This window comes from Calliphora vicina, chromosome 2 (genome assembly GCF_958450345.1).
Source record: "Calliphora vicina chromosome 2, idCalVici1.1, whole genome shotgun sequence".
Lineage (NCBI taxonomy): Eukaryota > Metazoa > Arthropoda > Insecta > Diptera > Calliphoridae > Calliphora > Calliphora vicina.
Window position 1 is genome coordinate 54638665 of NC_088781.1, and position 22061 is coordinate 54660725.

General features: G+C 31.0%; 3 protein-coding genes across 3 annotated transcripts; 1 reads left to right on the forward strand and 2 right to left on the reverse strand.

The window, feature by feature from the left end:
* Positions 1 to 8549: 8549 nt before the first annotated feature.
* On the forward strand, positions 8550 to 9895 carry Rsph1 (Radial spoke head protein 1). Its single transcript, XM_065502043.1, has 3 exons — positions 8550 to 8677; positions 8731 to 8896; positions 8958 to 9895. Exons 1-3 carry the CDS (start codon positions 8606 to 8608, stop codon positions 9767 to 9769), a joined length of 1050 nt encoding a protein of 349 aa, XP_065358115.1. The 5' UTR covers positions 8550 to 8605; the 3' UTR covers positions 9770 to 9895.
* Positions 9802 to 20205, reverse strand: Alg7 (Alg7 dolichyl-phosphate N-acetylglucosaminephosphotransferase). Its single transcript, XM_065502042.1, has 4 exons — positions 19935 to 20205; positions 19511 to 19866; positions 19200 to 19434; positions 9802 to 10490 (listed from the first exon to the last, which is right to left on the reverse strand). Exons 1-4 carry the CDS (start codon positions 20078 to 20080, stop codon positions 10001 to 10003), a joined length of 1227 nt encoding a protein of 408 aa, XP_065358114.1. The 5' UTR covers positions 20081 to 20205; the 3' UTR covers positions 9802 to 10000.
* Positions 15243 to 17547, reverse strand: Mgat3 (beta-1,4-mannosyl-glycoprotein 4-beta-N-acetylglucosaminyltransferase). Its single transcript, XM_065500499.1, has one exon. It carries the CDS (start codon positions 17176 to 17178, stop codon positions 15517 to 15519), a length of 1662 nt encoding a protein of 553 aa, XP_065356571.1. The 5' UTR covers positions 17179 to 17547; the 3' UTR covers positions 15243 to 15516.
* Positions 20206 to 22061: the final 1856 nt, after the last annotated feature.

The window sequence follows — 22061 nt, forward strand, 5'->3', positions numbered from 1 at the left end:
TTTCAATGCTGTTTCGGGGAAAACTTTAAGTAAAGGTGTGTCAAAGGACATTTAATTAATGAGATCAATTTTCATAACTGCTCTACACCATTTCCATTTGTATTTCAGAAGTTTCTAATTGGTTACCAAAATTAATATTTGCGAAGAATCTGAAAGAATTTTGTTACCGTTTATCGGGAAATGTAGAAATTAATTTTCTGTGACTACTGTTTTAAACCGAACTTTGATGGAAAATAATTCTGCCAATGTAGTTCTTACAAATTATCGAAAAAGGATCATAATAAGAGCTGGATAGATTACAACAGATAATGAAAGTTTATAACACAACATAATATAATCTAAGTTTCTGTTTATATCTTTAATCTAGTACGAAACAGTCGTAGGCGTATGACGCTTACGCCAACCACGATAAGGGTGAATAACATTCTTTGTTTAAACGTAGCTTAAACTGAAATGTTTGTTTTTCATTTAGGGCGGGATTTTTATTTCAAATGTCAATTAAAATCAGATTAGTTAATTAGTTTGGGTTCTAGTTTAAACTTTGTAGTATTGTCATACACAACGTCAGAAAATGTCATACTTTGTTATCAAAACAGTGAGTAATTTATGAATAAGAAGAAAAAAGATGCAGCTGACTGTAATTGTTAAAAAAAAATAAATTTGACAAATTCCGGAAAATCAAATTAAAACAAAAAATCTATTCAATTAAAATATTTCCAAGTCTTATCTAAAAAAAAATTATATTTTATGTTTTCCTAAACAAATATTTTTTTGTCAGCCGTTTTTACAACAATTTAATCCCCATTCTTAAAGTCAAAAACCCACCCTTAAACTAGCAAATAAAACAATAATCGACGAGACAAAAACAATACTCGTAGATTAAACTTAATTTAATCTTCTAGTAAAAAACCTGCCCTTGGTGTTTATTTAGTTTATAATCTAGGTTTAACTGAGTATAATTGGCCAGTTAAACCTAAGTTAGAACTGTCAAAGAACTGGCCGATATTATTTGATTTGCTTTATTGACATCAATCAGCAGTATACCTTTTAATACCCATTTTATTTAATTTACATTTTGCAGTCACAACTGATAAATTTGCCTGAATCATTCGTTTGGCAACAAATTCGGTAAACACAACGAAAAGGTTTACTCTGGGTAAATTGTTGAAAGCCATAATAATTCGGACTAACAATGGGTCAAAATGGGAAAAAATATTTTTTAACTCGAGTTCTTTCATAAATTTATTTTATACCATACAATTATTTTCAACCTTGTTTTTTCATTAATAAAATTAAAAAAAAAAAAATAAAACAAAAAATATTTTCAATCTTTATCTTGAAGTTTACTTTGGTGAAGGGTATATAAGATTCTGCATAGCCGAATAGATCTTCTACTTGTTTGTTTTCAAATCGTTTCGTTTTCGAAATCGATTTTCATCACATGTCGTGTTCTTACACGATAGTAAACTATTCAAGCTAAAACTGAATTTGTCAAGCTAATATTTATTTTTTCATTTTCAAATTTGTTGACCAATGATGAAATTGTTACTTCGGAACAATTTTAATGGATGCATTATGGAGCTTTTATGGAACGGCTGTGAACTTGTTATTCATGCATTTTTGTTTGAAATTTTTGGTTTCGGAACAAGTTTTTATAAAAACAGTTGTTTATGGCTTCTTGAATACAATATATTAATTTTTTTTTATTAATTACAAGCTGACCGCCCGGCTTCGCTCGGTAGCTATTTATAATGTTAGTTTTTCAAGTTTCTCCAAAAAATTTATTTTATTATGAAAAAATGAGAAGTGAAAAGGAGGCAATATATTAAAAACTTAAAATTTCCGAATTTTTTAATTTATTATTTCTTCACAAACTTTCTCCTGAAAATTTCGAACCGAATAAAAAAAATCTGCCAAATCGCTCCATCTGTTCTCATGTGATGCCATTACATACATGGAGCATTTAATTTTTATATACATTTTTATATGCTACATTATTGATTTTAAATATCCCACTTAGAAATGTTAGATCGGTAAAAAAAGTTATCGAGATATATCGATTTGAAATTAGATAGTAATAAAGCGAAATATATTACAATAGCTAACAACTTGCTCTCGTACAATGTGAAATTGTTTTTTAATTGGTTGTTTGGTTTTCATAAGGGAAGAGCGAGAAATTTAACAAAGTATCGCTCATATTTTTGTTAAACAATTTCTAAAAAAATTCAATACTAAACAACATCAAATAAGAAATATTATTTCATATAGTATTTAATTAAAGCCTATAAAGTACCTAGTTTTTAACAATGATAACATTTTAACCCTTTGTCGACCGACGGTACTTATAAGTACCATATCAATAATAAGCTTACAAAATGAAAACAAAACATATTTTGACACTTTTTACCCAATAGTACTTTAAAGTACACTATCATCTTTGGAATAATATATTTTGTTTGCCTATTGGCTTATCTCGCTTATCAAGAATAATGGTGAATTATTTCGAGTTCTCATTGTAGTGTTTATTTATGTTGTAATGACCAAAAATACTGTTTCGTAAAATACCATAAAATTGACTTGTAATAGAAAATGTTATAAAAGTTACAAAATGCTGACCCAACGGTACCAGGTCCCTTTCGAATCCATGCAGGTCCTCCACAAAAATAAAATTTTGGTAAATAACTTCCTGAAGTCCTTATTTTTAATATTTAATATAAAAATTAAACCTTTTTCAACGATTTAAAGCCTTGGTCCACAAGGAGTTAAGAAAATTCTCGCTTTTGTATACGTGCGAATACTTATTCGAACGTGCGAGGTTTTTTTATTCCCATAGGTTAGGTTCCATGGGCAGTCACTCATCAAGCAGCTCACTTGGGTCCATTCAAAAGTGATCCCATTGTGATACCCAAGAAGAAAACAGCAGGATACTTATTCGACATCCGTTGTTTCCAACTTGAACCAACATGATTCTCAGATGAAGGAATGGATGCGTCTCATATTTATCCTTGATAATTCATCTAAACACGAGACGAAGTGTGTTCCAATTATAGCCGGGAAATGACAGAATGATAGGACACAGTATACTCCTCTTCTTCGTTTCGACAGCTTCTACAGCAGTCGATAAACTTGTAAGCCCATTCTTATAGCATGTGTTCCAATAATGCAGTGTCCTGTAATAAAAGAAACAATTAGCCTTATTTGTCCACGACGATATTCTACATCGAATACGGGCCAGGTCGACCTCGCGATAACACAGGTGGATTAATTAGTCCACCTGTTCTCTGATGTCTCATATAGTTTCTGCTGTGCAACCATCTTACATTTTGCAAGGGAAATGTCAGAAAAGGGATCATCCTCAGCTATCATCGTTCCCATTCTGAACAATTCGTCTGGTATACAATTACCCTGATTTCCAGATGTATTAAAGACACCAACTATTCCGTTAACGGCAGCCTTGCTATCAGCAAATAATCAGATATCTCCAGGGGGGTTACTGCGTAACTCAATCCGAAAACGGAAATGTTCGAAATTGTGTAATAAATACATTGTAATTCGAAACGATTACCTTTCGAATCGAATTAAGGAGTAACCCACCAGATATTCGATAATACCTCGGCCAGTTGGATGCACGTTTTATGACAGTAATTTCCTACTGAAGAGCAGTGCAGAAGTAGGATTTTATCCCATACTTCTCGATAAATAAACCTCCAAATACCCTATTATTCCTTTTGGAATTCGATAACGAGCGAGTTTTTACTAAATAGCTAAGAAGCATTCGAAATTTATTTCGAATGCTACAATTTATCAATTTCTATATGATAATAGAGCACACTTCTTTAAAAATTTTATTTAAAATACAAAAATTGTTATTGATTTTACAAAATACACTAAATGCTAAATACACCAACTAAAATAGATCATATTACCAATCATTATCTATTATATATTATCATGTTATTAAAAAAATGGAACCTAATAAAATATTTACCATGTATGTACATAAAATTAGGGCCATATATTCAGAAACCCGGCGCCAAGTGATTGTTTATTTCATTTGATTTCATTTTTTATTTGTATTGAATATCAAAATTTTGATTTTGTTTCCCATATAAAAAATCACTTGGGATTTATATTAGGATTTAGTCCTTTTTTGTATTAATTTTAACTTGTTTGATAGTGTAAACAAATATTAAAGAATTTATGTAGATGTTAAATATTTCCTCTTGATTTTAATGAAAACTTAAGTTATTTTTTAGAATTTACATTTTCCACACTATTTTTATTGAAATGCAAATATTAGTTTACTATACATGTTTGAATTAAATTACTTTGAAAATACCGCCTACAATAACTAAGCTTTTAAAGAAAAATAAACATATAAATACCTACAATATAAATGCATACCTACAAATATACGAGTAAATTAGAACCTCTTTAATATTTAAAAGAAAAAATTATAAAATATATAATATAATAAGTACAGATTCATAAACATAATAAAATATATAAAGATAACTATAAGATAATTACATATATTTATTACAAGAAAACAAAAATAAATACTTTAAAATAAATAAAACACTAATATAGAATGAGTTATTAAAAGTTATAATAATGTGTTTTATTTACAAAAACAAAAAAAATTATAAGTTTGTTATGAAAAACTTTCAAATTAATAGCGAGCTTTTCCACTAAGTAGAATTTGAAAAATCTATTTACTTTTCAAATCGATGTTATTAGCGTTTCGATTCATAAAATACTTTTTTCCTCGAAATCAATAACAAACATAGAATTACATTTTCATAAAAAGTGGACTTAACACGTTTGCACTCTAAGCTAACGATATGTATATCTTTGGAGTTTGGACAAAACATCTTAAGTCAAGACAAGAAAATATCTTAGTTTTTTTGTAAACGATTTACACTAATCTGCTTCTTCTTACGAATATTAGTTTCTGAGATATCATAAAAAAACAAATCAACTTATTTGTAGTTGTTGTTGATTTGTTTTTGACACAACAACTTAATTCGCAAAAACTGTTGAATTTATCGATAATTAATTTATTATTTATCCTTTGTATAATTCTTTGAGACAAATAATAAAGTTCTTCAAGGTCAAATAATAAAATATTGATCGATAAATTCAACAGTTTTTGCGCTCTCCTGAAAAATTTGAAAATTCCACTTAAGTTGTTTTGTAAAAAGTTCACAGATATATTTAAATTGAATGGTCAAAAATATAGCTGTCAATCGAACCATCTTGTTAACACTTAAGTAATGATAAAAACACATTAAAAAATTATTTTTTTTTGTATAAAATTATGATATCTGAGCTAGTCACTGTGGTTCCAAATTATGAAAATCGGTATCTTCAGAATAAGGAAAAACGAAGTTTTTTCGGAAGCTGACAATCTGCTCTCCACCAATACAAATGGGTTTTTCAATTGGACATTTCGTTTTCTCGATAGAAGCGCCAGAATTTCAAACAATTTTGAATCATATGTTCGTTAATTTTTTTTTATATTTTACTGCTTTACTAAATTACATATATCACAATTGTTTTACCATATAGAAATTCATACTTCAAAACATAGATAAACATTGATATAGACTTTTATTAAGTGGATATCTTATATTTGTGGGCCTCTCCATTTTCCTGTTATAGTCCTTTAAACTTTGGTCTCAAATATACAGATATTTTTTTTTTCTAAGAATGTTATATAGATTGCCAAAAAAAACCGTCGAAGCCCGTCCAATGACTATATACATCATCTAAAGAAACTTATGGGGAATGTCCTTGTAAAAAAATTGTACCCGCCAAAATACTTTTTTTTTAATTTTTACGGAATGGAATTTTTAGAAATATTTTTTTTTATTATTGATTTTTATATATCTAGACCCTAATGTAACTTGAAATATAGTAAATACAGATCTTTCTAAAAGTTTAGTTTCAGAAACATATGAAAACGTATTTTTTTAATTTTTTTTATTAATGATTTTTATATATCTAGACCCTACTGTAACTTAAAAAAAATTTATGTTGATCTTTTAACATTTTTTTTTTTTGGAATCGTAGTCACCAATTCTATATAGAAAGAGTGTCAAATATTTTTGTCCACCTAGATTTTGATTTGGAACCACAGTGCTAGTGTTGGATTTGGAAATAAAATTTTTAGGTAAACAAAATTTATTTTCTCCAGTTGTTTTTTTAATTTTTTGTAAAAATTTGTTCGAATTGTTTTTTTAAATTTTTTTATTTGTAACTATAATTTTTTTTTGGTTTTTCGAATTGTTTTTAATATTTAGCGAAAAAAAAGTTTGGTGGAAAAAAAATCGGGTTAAAAAATATTTTTTCCGCTTTTGACCCATTGTAGGTCCAACTTACTATGGTCTTATAAACGTCGTTGCAAAGGTCTTTGAAATATCTATCATTAAAATATCTGTCATTGAAATATCTATCATATTGACTATAGTAATGACTTAGTAATCCGGATATACGTCAAAAATCGAGGTTGTCCTGGTTTTTTCCTTATCAGGCCTGTCACACATTTTGTTCGGAATGGTTTCAATTCCGTAATTTTTATTCCGATCGATTTCGTTTTAGGTTATTCAGATTCCGTGAAACTTATTAATTCAAAAAATATTTATTAATTCTATATTTCTGATTTTAATTTGACGTTTTTAATTTTAAAACAAAAGTGAAATTTTTGGTACAGAAACTGATTAAAAATTTTAGATAAATAAATAATTACAAAGAAATATCAATTCCACTTTGAAAACGAAAGTGGTTTCATTCCGAAAGAAATTTTCGTTTTACTTTTTCTGAAGAAGCAAAATGCGGAATTAATTCCACTTTCGATTGGAATGGGATTCTGTGACAGGCATGTATATCTCAGACATTTTTGGACCGATTTTCTCGACTTTAAATAGCAACCGAGCCGGAAGAATTCCGAAGATATTGATGTATGAATCGTGTATGTAAGTTATTTGGTGGCTTCGGAAAGTTGTTTTCAACAGACGGACAGACAGACGGATATGGCTTAATCGACTCTACTATCTATTAGGATCCAGAATATATATAGGTTATAGGGTCGGAAAATTATATTGGTGAAATTACAAACGGAATGTCAAACTTATTCTTGCTCGATATTGAATGCCATAATCTCAAATGAGAAGATTACGATAAATTTAACACAATAGCGAATGCGGTAACTTGATCGGCCCCTGTTCTTGATAGTTGGAAATCGAATCAGCATGCTGCTGGGATCATGCAACTTATCCTTAGATAAAACTTATTATTTGATTGGAATAGTTATTATTGTAATTGCGTGACAAGACCTTCCTGGATATATAAATCCATTCGACTTTATTGAGAGAATGTATTGCTTCCTATTCGAAGAATTTATCGGCTTCTTTTTGTATTAACGAATTTTTCTTTTGAAATCTCCAGGTTTCAAGGTTGTTGCTGCAAGTGCCCACGACTCCGTCAATGTTGGTACTCCGTGTGAGATGATGATAGACAGTATTGAGAGAATGTATTGCTTCCTATTCGAAGAATTTATCGGCTTCTATTTGTATTACCGAATTTTTCTTTTGAAATCCGTGTGAGATGATGATAAAAAGTGGTGCCCCTCTGGACATTCGTAAGTGGGTTGTAATTTGTTGAACGAATAAAATCAAAATGCTGTTAACAATCTGTGTTGAAAGATTTTGAAGTTTAGGGACTACAGAGGTGTGCTAAACTGACCTTCAATGTTCGGAAGACCAAGGTTGCGTATTTCTATCAGTAACTCGATACTCGAATTCGTATGTTAAATACATTGTAATTATGTACGGCCTGTACTTTGCGCACAAGGTTAATCGACTCAGAAAGTGATTCTGAGTCGATCAGTGTACTTTAAGATGGGTGTTAGACTAATATTTTTGGGCGAACATCAAACATCTGCAAAAACGCATTATACCCTATGGTGGGGGTATAAAAAAGATTACGACTTTGCTTTGCGAGATGGTTCATATTCGGACGACCTACTCAACTGCTTAAAAAGTATTAGAGGTGGTCTTGAACTCATATTTCAATAGGATTTTACAGGAGCTCTCTTAGAAGTACGATCGATTATATTAGAACAACTACAGCTCATTCTCCGAGATATATTGCCGGTAAGGTTCGATCATTTAAAAATTTCACTCTTATAATGCGTTTTGGATTCGTTCTACATCAGTTCATATAATTTATGCTTGGTATTCGAACTTTTATTCGGTCTTAAGGATATTTTACTGTAAAGGAACTGAACTGTAAAGGAATTCTGATCTCTTCCGATTGATGGCGACATATCGTAACATAATCTAAGCCTACTTGCATAGTCACCAGTTTGGTGATTCTATTAATTCTGCTGTTGGTTAGTCATATTGATGGTGGGTATACGAGATTCGCCACAGCCGAATATAACACTCTTAATTGTTGTCTTTACTTTTGTAACATCTCACCTGGGAATTTGAGTATAATCACTATATCACATTGTAATATATCATTTCTAAAACTCACTACTGATATTTCAATTTATTTTAAAAAATACATAAATAAACAAAGAATAAACTGGAAATATAGCATGAGTACCGCTAGTGAAATAACTGATGAAGAGAAAAGCTTTGTTGAGGAAGAAGAAACGATTAACATTGGAGTGAGTTCATGTCACTTGTTAATAAAATTCCATATAATTGAACAAAAATTCAGCTTTACATAGGCGGACGCAATAGTAAGGGAGAGCGCAATGGACGGGGATGGGCCATATTGCCAAATGGTGATCAATATGATGGCCAATATCGTAAAGGCCAACGACATGGCATTGGGGTATATGTATTCAAAGATGGTTCTAGATATTATGGTCAATATCGTTGTGGTAATTTGAATATTAAAAATTTTCTAAATTCACTACTCATTTAACATATATTTTCTTAAAGGTATACGTTCGGGTCGAGGAATTTTCATATATCCCGATGGCAGTTATTATGAGGGTGCCTGGCGTAAAAATCTCAAACATGGCAAAGGACGTTATTGTTATTCAAATGGTGATTCGTATTGTGGTAGTTGGTATCGTGGCCAAAGGCATGGCGTTGGTATTTATACCAGTAAAACTTTATCGTCTAATAACATATATGGCACTGTAAGTTTTACCGGTACTTGGCGCCAGGGTGTAAGAGTTGGACCGTTTCAATTGAATTTTGGTAGCGAAGACAAAAGTGCCACTTTACATGGAACCTGGGACAATTTGTATCCCCAAGGACCCTGTGTGTTTAGTTTCAACAATAGATATCTGCTTATGGGTTACTTTCAAACTCCTGGTCGTGAAGCCTGGTTGGCCTTGCAGGCTAAGAATGAAAGAAGTGAACAAGCCAATGATTTTATGGAAGAAAATACTGCTTTGGAGGAAACAAATAATAATGAGCAGGACATTTGGTCGGATGAATCTTCTTTATGGTATGCTCAAGATATGTGTGCTTATGATATGTCTTTGCTACCACAGGAACCAGTGCCATTGCCTATATCAGATTCTGATATTTCTGTGTGCTCGCTATCAACTGAGGCAACAGAAAGATCTATTGAAAAACCCTTAACCTATGTAGGAGAGGGTGAAGGTGAAGCTGTAGAAGAAGGTGACATGGAATGTGTAGCCTGCGAATGTTCGTCTAGTGGTGTTGAATCTTCTAGTCAGGTATGTGCTCCCTCTGGCAATCCGTGTGCCATTGAGATTTGCCCACAAAAAAACTGTTAAATTATGTATTATTCATGGTTTTTTTAACACAATTTTTATTTTTAAAAAATTTATATCGAAATTTATTTACGTAATAGTTTTTATCAATTATCTAAATAAATATCAATACTTTAAATACTTACAAAACTATAATTTTGGTTTGTTTTTTTTTACAATTAATCAAAATAGAAGGAGGAAAATCATTTAATTTCATTAGCAAAACATCCTTACCGCTTCAATGTCCGCCTCTCACTACGAATCATAGAAATAACTTGCCAACGGATAACGTATCACAAATGCCACTAACGTACAACACACTTGTACAGCCATCAGCATTTGTGTTACTACTTTTTCATGTACTGGCCCAAACACCACCAGCACAAAATTAATCAACGTAAAGTTATTCGTTATCACTCGACCATCGGGCATTTCTTGCCAGGTGATTAGTTTTAAGGCCTTAAAGACAGTTACCATTATTTTGCCCAAAATGTTGAGTTCATTTTTATGGAATTCCGTTGTACTTATGTGCAGGAGATCTGATTTAGGATCATATTTTGGTAGACGATGTCTCGGACAGGGTACAAATTTAAACAGTTGTGGTATGGAGTAGAGGAAATTGATGATTTGTGGTAAAAAGAAGAGTATTAAGGTTTTACTGAAGTGACCAATAATGCCAACAACGGCGAATGTCATGCCGGCAAAATAGCAAAAGGTATCACCGACGAAAACCTGTGAGGGATATCTGAAAATAAACAGAAAGTTGAGATGTATAATGAAAAAACGGTTTAATCAACAAACTTTTTTTATGCTAAACAAGGTAATGAGTTGAAAATATGAAACGCAGAAATGAAATGTGTGATAAAAAAAATCTTGGTTTCCAAACCAAAATGGTTTATAGTTAACAAACGGTGTGATGTGATTAAATAGGTCGCTTCATAAACATTTTTTCCATTTAGTTATTTCCTTTACTTCCAGTCGCTAATCAACTACCAATCACAACTATGGAAGTATTGTAGTAGAGTACATCCGTGAAAATGCTGATGTTTTGATGAGCCGGATGTTAAGTTTATGACGAAAAAATTGAAACATTTCGTTTATTATAGCCAATGAACTCTAAATTTAAAAAGGCATTCATCAAATCGTCGTTCGGTCGACACTTTTGTTTAATTTATATATTTTTAACTGTTTGATCCTCCGCAAGTAGAAGTGCTTATCTTATCAAAGTTATCCACGATTTCTTCCCACTACATAACCATTTTAACCAACAGCCCGAGGATATTAACGATATAACCGAATTTTAATGAAACCAAAATTCAGTTTGTCGGACCTATACATGGATATGGTTGTACTGTGTGCCATTAGAAGCAGATCTCAGGGAGATTTGGATATCATTCTATACATAATTAAGCTATATATAGCTAGAGATGCAACAAGAAGCTTAGTACTACTCTATCAGCCTGATTTAGTGAAGCCCATGTAACGAAATGTACGAAATTCGGTGTCTTGGACCTAACTATTCTTCCAGGAATCAGTACTACATCGTACGGTAAACGATTTCCGTACTTCCGGATGGATCCAACAAACTGTTTGGAGAGTGTGCAGTATTCACAGATCTAAGGTGGATATACGATCCAGGCTAAGATCTCGACATCGAATTTGGTAATGGCGAACGTCACTAGCGGGTTAGATTGGACTATCAAGCGGTTGGAAGGCTTTGAAGTGCCATGTAGTCAACTCGAAGGTAGTGGGAGACTGTAAAGTAACTCTATGTGGGCTAATGTATCTGAATAATTAAAGGATATCCTGGGAACCGAGGAATTGTAACGTACATAGATGTGAAGGAGATGGGGGTAAAACTTCCGATCTAGCACTTTATTATAACTTTTATCTGAGAGGTACTTGGATGACATAAACCATTACTGGGACACAAGAAGGAACTGCATATCTCAAGCTGTAACTGCATATCTCAAGCTGGAACAAGATTGCTGTTAATGTTGGACAAGTGCAGTGGTTTGAGGAAGTTTGTGACGGTGATTATGGGTCTCTGTTTAATAAGGGCTGGGATTAAGTAGACTAAGCGATGAGATCGATACTGTCCGTCATCTGTCCTTGCCCAAGGATATAATGTCACAGAATTAAATGGCTGGGATTTTTATACGATGGTCTGTGGGACATTACTGGTTGTAGACTGGGGGATATCGTACGGGAATCAGATAGCTTAAAGAAGGAAGAACGAGAATTTGGATAACTCTTGTTTCTTACATCACCCTATTCCCATAATTGCTTTTATTGTCTTTTCTTTTAGAATTTTAATAATTTTGAAGGGAATCACAATGGATCCCAGTATTCGACGAGTGGAAACGGTATTGTCGAACACTACCCCTCCTAACTTACCTACATCACTCGTATACAATATTGTGTGTCGACTATGGTGAAGGTCCATGTAACATACTTCATTTATTCTGCTGTTCAGTGACAGCATCTGCGAATGCCTTTGAAATACGTTGTTACATTTTCAACATTTTATATTTTCAAAAATAAGAATGAAATACCAAACCAACTTGCCGTGTACAAGCAAGTCAGTACTCAAATTTGAAAACAAAAAATTCTCCTTAAACCGTCCTTACCTCTGACATGTGAAAGTGGTCTAACTGATCAGTTGGGTATAAAAGAACATTGTGTTTCTTCGAGAGGTCTGGTGCCGATGAAGAGCACGGTAAATACTTAGATGAACAATGTAATGTTTGTAAACAATCTGTCAATAAAAAATCTACTACATTTTAAACTAAATGTTATCATATTTTTTTTTTAATTTATTTAAACAACACAAAGGGTTTACAAATACATAGAATACTTAATTTAAATGACAAACTATTATAAACTAAAATAATTTGCTAAATTTACAAATAATTACTAATTACTCTTACGTTTTTCTTTCGGTGTGTATAAATTAACAAATGCTTTTATTAAAATAAATTTAAATTCGATTTTGTTTTAAATTAAAAGAAATATCACAATTGAAATAAATATTTGCAATATGACCAGAACTATTTCAAATAAAAAATACATATATATTTAATTTAAATTCCAATTAAATGGTTTATAATTGCAATTACAATTAATGAAGTCACATAAATAATTGTATGTTTAATGTTATAAACATATGTTTGTTTTATTAGTTGTTATCACAGCATTTATTATTCGGTTTATTTTCAAGAAATTATAAGAGTTTTGTTTTTTTTTTATTTTGTGTGGTTTTTGAATATTGAGTGTGTGTTTGAGAAAAAGAGATTTTGGGAGGCTAAGGACACAAAAATTTGTTATACACAGACTTAATTTATAATTGTTAAGTTTAATAATAATAATAATACATATAACTTAAGGCAGATCATGGGGATTTTGTATTTGTATGTATATTTAAATTAATTTCCAATGATTTTGTTTTTATTATTATACGAATACAATTAACATTTAATAAGTCTATAATAATAATTATAAATATTTAAAGGGTAATGTGATGATGTACTATGTGTTGCATGAGAGATTAATTAATAATATGTTGTGTATGAGAATCAATTTAAGGGGTTTATTACTATAAATATTTCTTGTTTATGTGATATGTAATTGAGATTTTGAATTAAAGCGATATAAGCTGTTTAAATTCCTTGTTTTTAATATGTATTTGTGAGAGAAGTAATGGAACCATATTGATATTGGAATAAGAAAATGAATGACAAAAATGTAATGAGTTCAAATATGACAATTTTATGCTAAACTGTTTATGCCCACTGTCAGAAAATTTTGATTTCGCATGATCAGTATTTGGTTGCGACATGTTCACTTTGTCAGAAGAAGGTCTGTGCAGTGAACAAATTAATTTTTTTTATCGAAAGTAACATGCCATTTAGAGTGAACATAATTACGACTTAATTAAAAATGTTGCACTATTTGGCCCCGTTGTGCAATCCAGGCATATATATATAGTCAGCCAAACTTGGTGACTAAACTTAAATCCTGAAAATGTAAGCAATGACGAACAGCTCTGGTTATAAGCATTCATTTCATCTGGGGGCCAGACGGGATTGGCTATTTATTTGTATACAAATGTCATAAAATATGAAAAATGTATATATTAATAGTGTAATACACAAATCTATTCACAAATTTGACATGTTCTCTTTATGCCGTTCACTGATTAAGACATTAGCTTTATAATATCTGATGACAAATGAAGATACATAGTTTAAAAATTATATTTAATACTGACAATTTTGGATACCATTCAGCTCTCACAATTTCAAATATAAGGCCTGTTTCACGATGTCGAAATTTGTATGAAAACTATTCGAAAGAATTTTAAAACTGAGTGTTTTTCAAACACATTTTTTCGACTAATTTTTCTTTCGACATCGTAAAACAGACCTATATTTTTATATTTTTTTATATAAATATATGAATTCTTACTTTTGGTTGATTATTAAGGTATTAATAAATTGAATTAGAGCAGGCACAATTAATAAATTACAATTAATGATGACATGAGATAAATTATTTCTGTGATTTTTTTAATTACAAAATTCGTTTAAGGAACATTTACTTTATTTTCTTTAAGAAAACAATAATTTTCATAATGTTTTTGCAGTTGAGAGTACAGCTATACCTAAATAAGAGCTGGTATCGTATTACCGCATTCGATATCTATTAAAACTGATCGTAATTTTCTTATTTGAGATTATAGCGTTCGATATCGATCAATAAATTTAGTACATTTATATATTTTCGATATCGAAAACATTTATCTATACGATAGCTCATTCGATAACGAATGACAGGTAGTAAAGTTGGCCGCAGCAGATTAAGAAACTGCCGATACTGAAGTCCTTGCTTATTTTCTGGTTTTTCGTTTTTTATTATTTTCTTTATACATACAAACTACAATTTTCATTGTTGACACTCGTGTTTACGTATGACCCTTTAGCGTTAACACTGAGCGACAAAAAACTCAACGCTTTTATTTAGGTACGGCTGTAGGTTACATATCAGCAGGAAATTATTATTTCAATTAAGTATGAAATAATAATTGGTTGGTAAAACTTTAAGACCTTAAAACGTTTAAATTAAATTTGGACATATTCACCAAAAAAAAACGTATTTTTAATTGAAGAAAAGAATTTATTCCGAATCGAACAGATAACAAATTTTATCGTAATTTTATTATTATTGAAAAAAATTTTGAATTTTATTTTTTATCGAAAACCGTTTTTTGAAACTTTCTACTTTAAATACATACATATTAATTGCGAAAAGTAAATATGTATTGTCCAAATCTAATTCGTTTAAAATACTCAAAGTGTATCTAAAATTTACCACATACAATTCGAAAACTGTATTCTGCAGTGATGTTTTGTTACAATACTTAATTATTCCACTTAAATAAATTAATTTCAATCGTTTTTGTACGATTAAATAATTTGGCTTAATTGAATAAATTTTAAATCTTTTCTAAAGATTTTCGTTAAATTGTTATTACTATTTAGCTATATTTTATTTAGGACTTTTTCCAATAACACAAACAAAAAATTCGATTAGATAATACCAAAGTGTTTTGATTTGAATCAAATTTCGGAGTAACGAATTTCTTGTTTGTGTCTTCTTATTGAAAGTTTGCCATCCTAATAAAAAATATAACAAAATAGTTACAATAGTAACAGAAACGACTGATTGTTATTAATTTTAACAAATAATAATTAATATTTACATTTCTTACTTTAAAACATTTCGTCTTCATTATCACTGGCCAGCAAGTCTTCCAGAGATTCATAAATATTTATTAACAAGTGACCATACTTCCAGCTTTGTTCGGAGGCATAGTGAGGGGCATAGTATTTATCTGAAAATCGACGTACCTTTTGTAATTGTGTTTTACCATCCTTTAGATAAATACCCGTTGAGATAAGTTGCTGAACATATGCTGCATCTATATGAGAAGAATGTTTTTGATCTACAGGAAATACCACAGAATTTTGAATTGACTTGGAGGGTGAGACTGTTGGGTTTGAGGTTAATTTGTGATAAGAGGAACTCTGTGAAAGTTGTAATTCAGCAATAATTTCATCGGGTTCTTGGCAGTATTTACAGAACCAACCGCCAAAATGATTTAAATCTCCTATTACCAAAGATGGCTGTTGTTGATGGTGTTGTGAGGTAATTTGTGTTAGCAATAGTGTTGGATTTGCATCAGCATTATCGATATTTTGAAAGGAACTTATGAGACCATTAAGATGTGTTTGTTGAGGATGTTGCCAATAAAATCCATAGACGGTAAATTTCAAACGAAATTGTATGACAGGTGCTATATCAGAGCCATAGTATTTAAGAAAATTCAAAGCTCGATGACCTAAAATGGTTTTGTCGTCGCTAAGAATGAAAATATCCGTGGGTTTTATAGCATTTGTGGGCAGCTGCTGTTGCCTAAACAAACGATAGGCCTCAGCCGAAGAGCAATTATTATATGAGGGTAATTTACAGTGATATAAAAAATAATTTTTCATAGGTAACATTTGTTTTAATCTAAATTTAATTGATTTCAGATCCTTGTTATTTATAGGATGAGTTTTTAAATATACTATAAAATAGTCCACAACCTTAGAGACAGCTTTAATTTGCAATTCCATCAAATCTAAATTCAAAAAAGCACCTTCCAACATATATACCAAACGGTGAGCTTCCTCCCTAGTAGGATCTTTTACTTTAAACGGCATTTTGGCCGTCAATAAGGCTCTCCAAATAACCTCGGGTTGTCCACAATCTCTACCATGCCACTCCGGCAAACATTCGCAATTTTCTTGCCAGGGATTAGAATCATCCCATTCCATACCTTTCAGTCTGGTGTCATTCACAGTACCCTCCTTAAAGCACCACAGCGATGTTTCTCCAAACATAATCTTTTCAGCTTCCGAAAGATTGTAAGTGTTTTGATGTAACAAAAATTCATTTTGAAATTTCAGATCTCTGGAAGGCCATTGGAAATTTGCTACCCTTAGTACGTTACCCTCTGCATTTGACTTCTTTGAAGCTTTCAATGCCTCCGACTGAACAAAGTTAATTCTATTCTCCTCCAATTCATGGTTTGTGGCAGTTGTTTCATTGAGTTTATCACTTAAGCCCAATTGCATCAACCAAAAACATAAAATGAATCCAAATTGTATTAATAATATCGACCATAATATAAATCTCTTAGTCCAGGTCCCTTTTGTAAATGTCTGCTGGTGGTGGTGTTGGTGATTGTGTTGATTTTGCAGCAGCAGCTGCTGATGCACCTGCTGATTAATATTCGTTGGCGTAGCAGGTTTTAGTAACTGCATCATCTCCTTGGAAACATCATGCAAATCTCTTCCATTGTGCAGCGTTGAACTTAAACGTAAATGCATTTGTCTGTGATCCAATTGTTTTATTATTTAATTTTTCATCTTATCCCATACAGATTTTTTTCGATAAAATTTTAATTTTTCCAGCACACACCCATGTAAAGATACTACAAAAAAACTTTATACATTTTACGTTTTGTATGCCTTTTCTTTAGAATACTTTGCTGCTTGTATGTGCCTTGTTCTACGTTGTTGTATTCACCGTCTGTTTGTTGTCATTGTTTTTGTTGTTTTTTTTTAGTCTGAGTATCTTGACTTGATGTTGTTGGCGGAGGTAGTGTTGATGATGTCGGTTGTGGTGGTGTCTGTGGGGGTTAATTTTTTTACTTTATGTTTTACAGCTGTGTTTTTGTTTTCTGATCAGCTGATTTTACTTCCCTTAAATTTTTCTTTTTATTTCTGTTTACTACATTGTTTATTCGTTTTTATTATTTACTGCAACCGGCGTTAGTGTTAGAATGTACACAGTGTAACGGGTAAACTTATAAAATTTATAAAAATATTTAATATTTGTAGATTCGATTGATACACTTTTAACTTGAAATTTATATTTTAACATACAAGTTTCACTTATAAATACCCCAAGGCTCTATCTAGGATTTGTTTAGAATAATTGAGGCTATCAGCGCAAAAGTGGTGTAACCTCAAACTATTTACTTAGTGGTATATTCAACTTACACCACTTTTGCTACATTTATTATATTTTTATACCCTTCACCTTCTTGAAAAGTCGGCTCGGTTGCTATTTAAAATCGAGAAAATCGGTCCACAAATGGCTGAGATATAAGGAAAAACTTAAATTTTTGACCTATATATAAGTTATTAATATAGACAATATAGATATCTAATGAGAGATAAAAGACCTTTACAACGATCAACGAGTAAGTTGGACCTACAATGGGTCAAAATCGGAAATATTTTTTAACCCGAATTTTTTTTTTGCTGAAAACATATTAAAAAAATTTAAAAAACCAAAAAAAAGGTTAAATTAAAAAAAAAAATTAAATTTAAAAACATTATTGGACAAATTTTTTTTCAAAAAAATTAAAAACAACTACTTTGGAAAAAAAAAATAAATTTTGTTTACCTAAAAATATTTAAAATTTTTATTTTGAAGTATAATTTGGTGAAGGGTAAGATTCGGCACAGCCGAATATAGCTTTCTTACTTTTTTCAGCTCCGTTTGCTTTTGAATACCAAAACGTTACCCTACTTTTGTATTGATAGTTGAAATGTAAGGACCAGGACAGCAACCAAAAAATTAGTTGTACCAACTAATTCTTAATTATTTTAAAGTTGATTAAGTATGAGTAAATGCTTACAAAGGAATATATTGTCTACTATATACAGCACCATACCATAAGCCCTTACGGTATCCGTATATTTTGAAGCAATATATCCTACTTCAGTATCTAATCGTTGGTGTATCAAGTCATGATGTCAAGGTAGTGTTAATGAGATTAATATGACTAGAATTTTCGATGTTCGTCCTTTTTTAATTCAATAACAACTTTTGTGCCAATAAAATTTTTAACAGTCCATTCATTGACATAAAGTAGAAACTTTATTTCAAACACTCATGTGAGGTATTATCTTTTGTTGTTGCAGCAGTGGTTGCTGAGTTGGCAGCCCTTGGCCGAGTAATCTCAGGAATGTGGATTACCTGTCAGAAGGCCTTCCGCTTGTAACGAATTCATTTCTATGTCCCTTCAAAAAGTTTTATATGAAGAACTTCTTATATAAGGAAAATAATTCATTCAAACAAATTGGTTATAGCCAAACTTCCGCTCGAATATGTCCTTATTTGTAGCTGGTTTGTCCAGCTTTTAATAATCAAATAAGTATCGCAATTACTCTTTCATACACTTTTAAAAATATACAAAACTTAGAAGTTCTTGGAACCTATTTTGCAGCATAAGTTTCAAATTATTTTCAACCAATTTAAAAATAAAAATATCAATCCATATTGATAAGATAACTACTATATCTGTGTAATAATCACTACAACAAAAAATTCTACTTACTTGTTGTATTTCCACAAGGCTAGCGAAACTGCAAAGAATGGTAGCATTAGGTAAATGCTGAATTTGTGACTATCAATTTGATGGCCCAAAAATAATTCTATGCCATTGAAAATCAATATTGAACCAGCTATAATTATAGATTGGCCCACCTCCAAGCCGTTTATACCAGCCAATATATTAATAGCATTTGTGCAAAACACCGCCAGCATACCCATATAAATATAGTACAAGACACCTGAAAATAAATTTTAAGAAAACAAACATTCACATTACACATTTAAGCTGGGCATTTTGATTGTTAACAAACCCACCTATATCTAAAGATTCTCCCAAAAAGGAACGTACAAATTTTGGCATTATTACGGTGGTGGAATTATAATTTACATAATAGACCATGAGTAAAGGTAGTGTGGCCATGGTGGGTAACATTAATTTATGGCGCCATCTCAAATCCAATACGTCATCAGCGAAACCCAGTAATATCATACAGCAAATTGACAGTAATGCAACAATAAGCTCAACAAATTCTTCATGAGGAAATGTTGAAGGTTTGCCACCCGTGTTGACATCCATGGCGGCAGTATCTTCCAGTGTAAATGGCACTGGTATAAATAAAAACATGGCCACCAAAAAAACGCAACCAATTAAAACACCCAAGGATTCGGGTCTAGAAAATAAATATTTTTAATTTGTTACTTTATCTGCATTCATTTTAAGTTACCTAATTATACTTACACTTGAGTTTGGTCTTTTTTGCACAAATCTTTACCATAGAGATTAGCCTTGATGAACATTTCCCGGAATCGTGGAATTATGCGTATGGCCATCAAATAGGCGCCCGCCGATATTACGCCATTTAAGACTAAACAAAGGTAATTCATATTACCACTTTTATTATTATATTTACACTCAACTATTTATAAAAATTATTTTCACTAATTTATTAATTACTAATTAAATTATGAAATGCATTTCCAAGTCACTACTGATTCAGAGATACGAATACAAACAACAACCAATAATAAAAGGCCAACAGAAAAAGAAGTGCCGAAGAAAGAGTGTATTAAAGGAATGAAAAAATTACTGATAAGACAAATGTCACAAACAGCTGTGACCGGTTGTTAGCAGAGTTGCCGTATCTCAAATTAATTTTTTGGATTTTTTTATAATATGGTAGTCAGGGTTTGAAAATATAAAATTAATTGAAGGATAATTTAAAAAATAGGTTAACCGATCAATATTTTAAATTAACCGGTTTACAACAAAATCGATATTGCTTAAAAAGCCGTTTTTAAATATTAATCATCTGATTCAGAAGCATAACCTGATATTTTTTAAGGGCCTGATTCAGAAATACGAAAGAAAAAAATTAAAATTTTTGTATGAAAATCACTGAGTTTTTAAATAATTTTGAGTGTTTTTCATTAAAAAATTTTATGTGCTGTTTTTATTATACATGCGAGTACTTTGGGTGGAAATTTTATATGTTCCATTTATTTTTATTTTTGAGTGCCGCCATATTTTTTGTGATTTTTTGGGAAAATTTACGAATTTTTGACATTCTCATAATTCAATCTCAATTTATTAATAGCCCAAAATGTTCAGCTTATTTTTCCTTATTTTTTTTTCTTCAAGAATTCAACTTAAGAAATAAAAGCATATAAAATGTAAATGAAAAAAAATCAATTGAATTCAGCAATAAAATTAATAGAAAGACGAGTTTCAGAAAATAATCGATGAGCTATTTTTGATTAATTAGTGACTCAGAATTTTATTTTTTATTACTGCTTCACAGCGACGATACATTGAACCACTTAAAGAATCAATGGTGTCCTTTAAAATACTTTGACATTCCCTTACTTCGTATATATTTTGATTCCGTATTTTTCCGATCTACAATTAACCACAGGTTTTCAATTGGATTGAGATTTGGCGATTGGGCAGGCCATTTCAAAACAGTTACATACCTCATTGGATTGTAACCACTCGATAACAACCCTAAAGGTGTGTTTGGGATCATTGTCGAGTTGGAATCTCTAAACTAGGGACATATTTTCCTCATCGCATGGATACAAAACGTAGTTTAAAATAGATCTGTATTTATCTCCAGTCATAGTCTATTGTATGACATGAATTGGACCCATAACTTGTCCTGAAAACAAACCCACATCACAATATTGCCACCGACAAAGTTTAATGTCTTATTTGTGTACTCACTAGGGTCAAACCACCTTCACTTCGGCCGTCTCCCATCCATTTGCTCCCATCACTGCCTCTTATATTGTATTTGAATTCATCAGAAAAGTGAACAGTATTTCGTTTTTTTTAGAAATAAGAGGGTTTTCGAGGGAATAAAGCAACTCATTTCCCTAATGCTAACAGTTTCAGTACTTTTTTAAATTTAAGATTATTGACAACCTCCAAAACTCTCTTGCAATTAAATTAATTTAAAAATCTTATTGTGCGAATAAAAATAAAAAAAATATATCAAAATAAAACTAATATTGAAATAACGCATGACGCATTTTACATCATTTTCTTTATTTTCCCTTTTGTTTTAGACTTCTTTCTTAGAGAAATTTAAAAGTTTCCATTGTTTCGCCAATGTCAATAATCACTTTCTATAAATGTATTTTTGTTAAACCTGAATACTTTAAAATGCTAAAATTTACTATCAGCCCAATTATGAAAAAAAAATCCCCGGGAGTTTTTTCCTTTTCGTTTTTTTGACATAGAATTTGAATAGGAAAAATTAGTAAAGGGAAAAAACTCCCGCGGAATTTTTTTCATAATTTTGCTGTATATTTTTTCATTTACAGCCCAATTATGAATAAAAAATTCCGCGGGAGTTTGTTCCCCGGG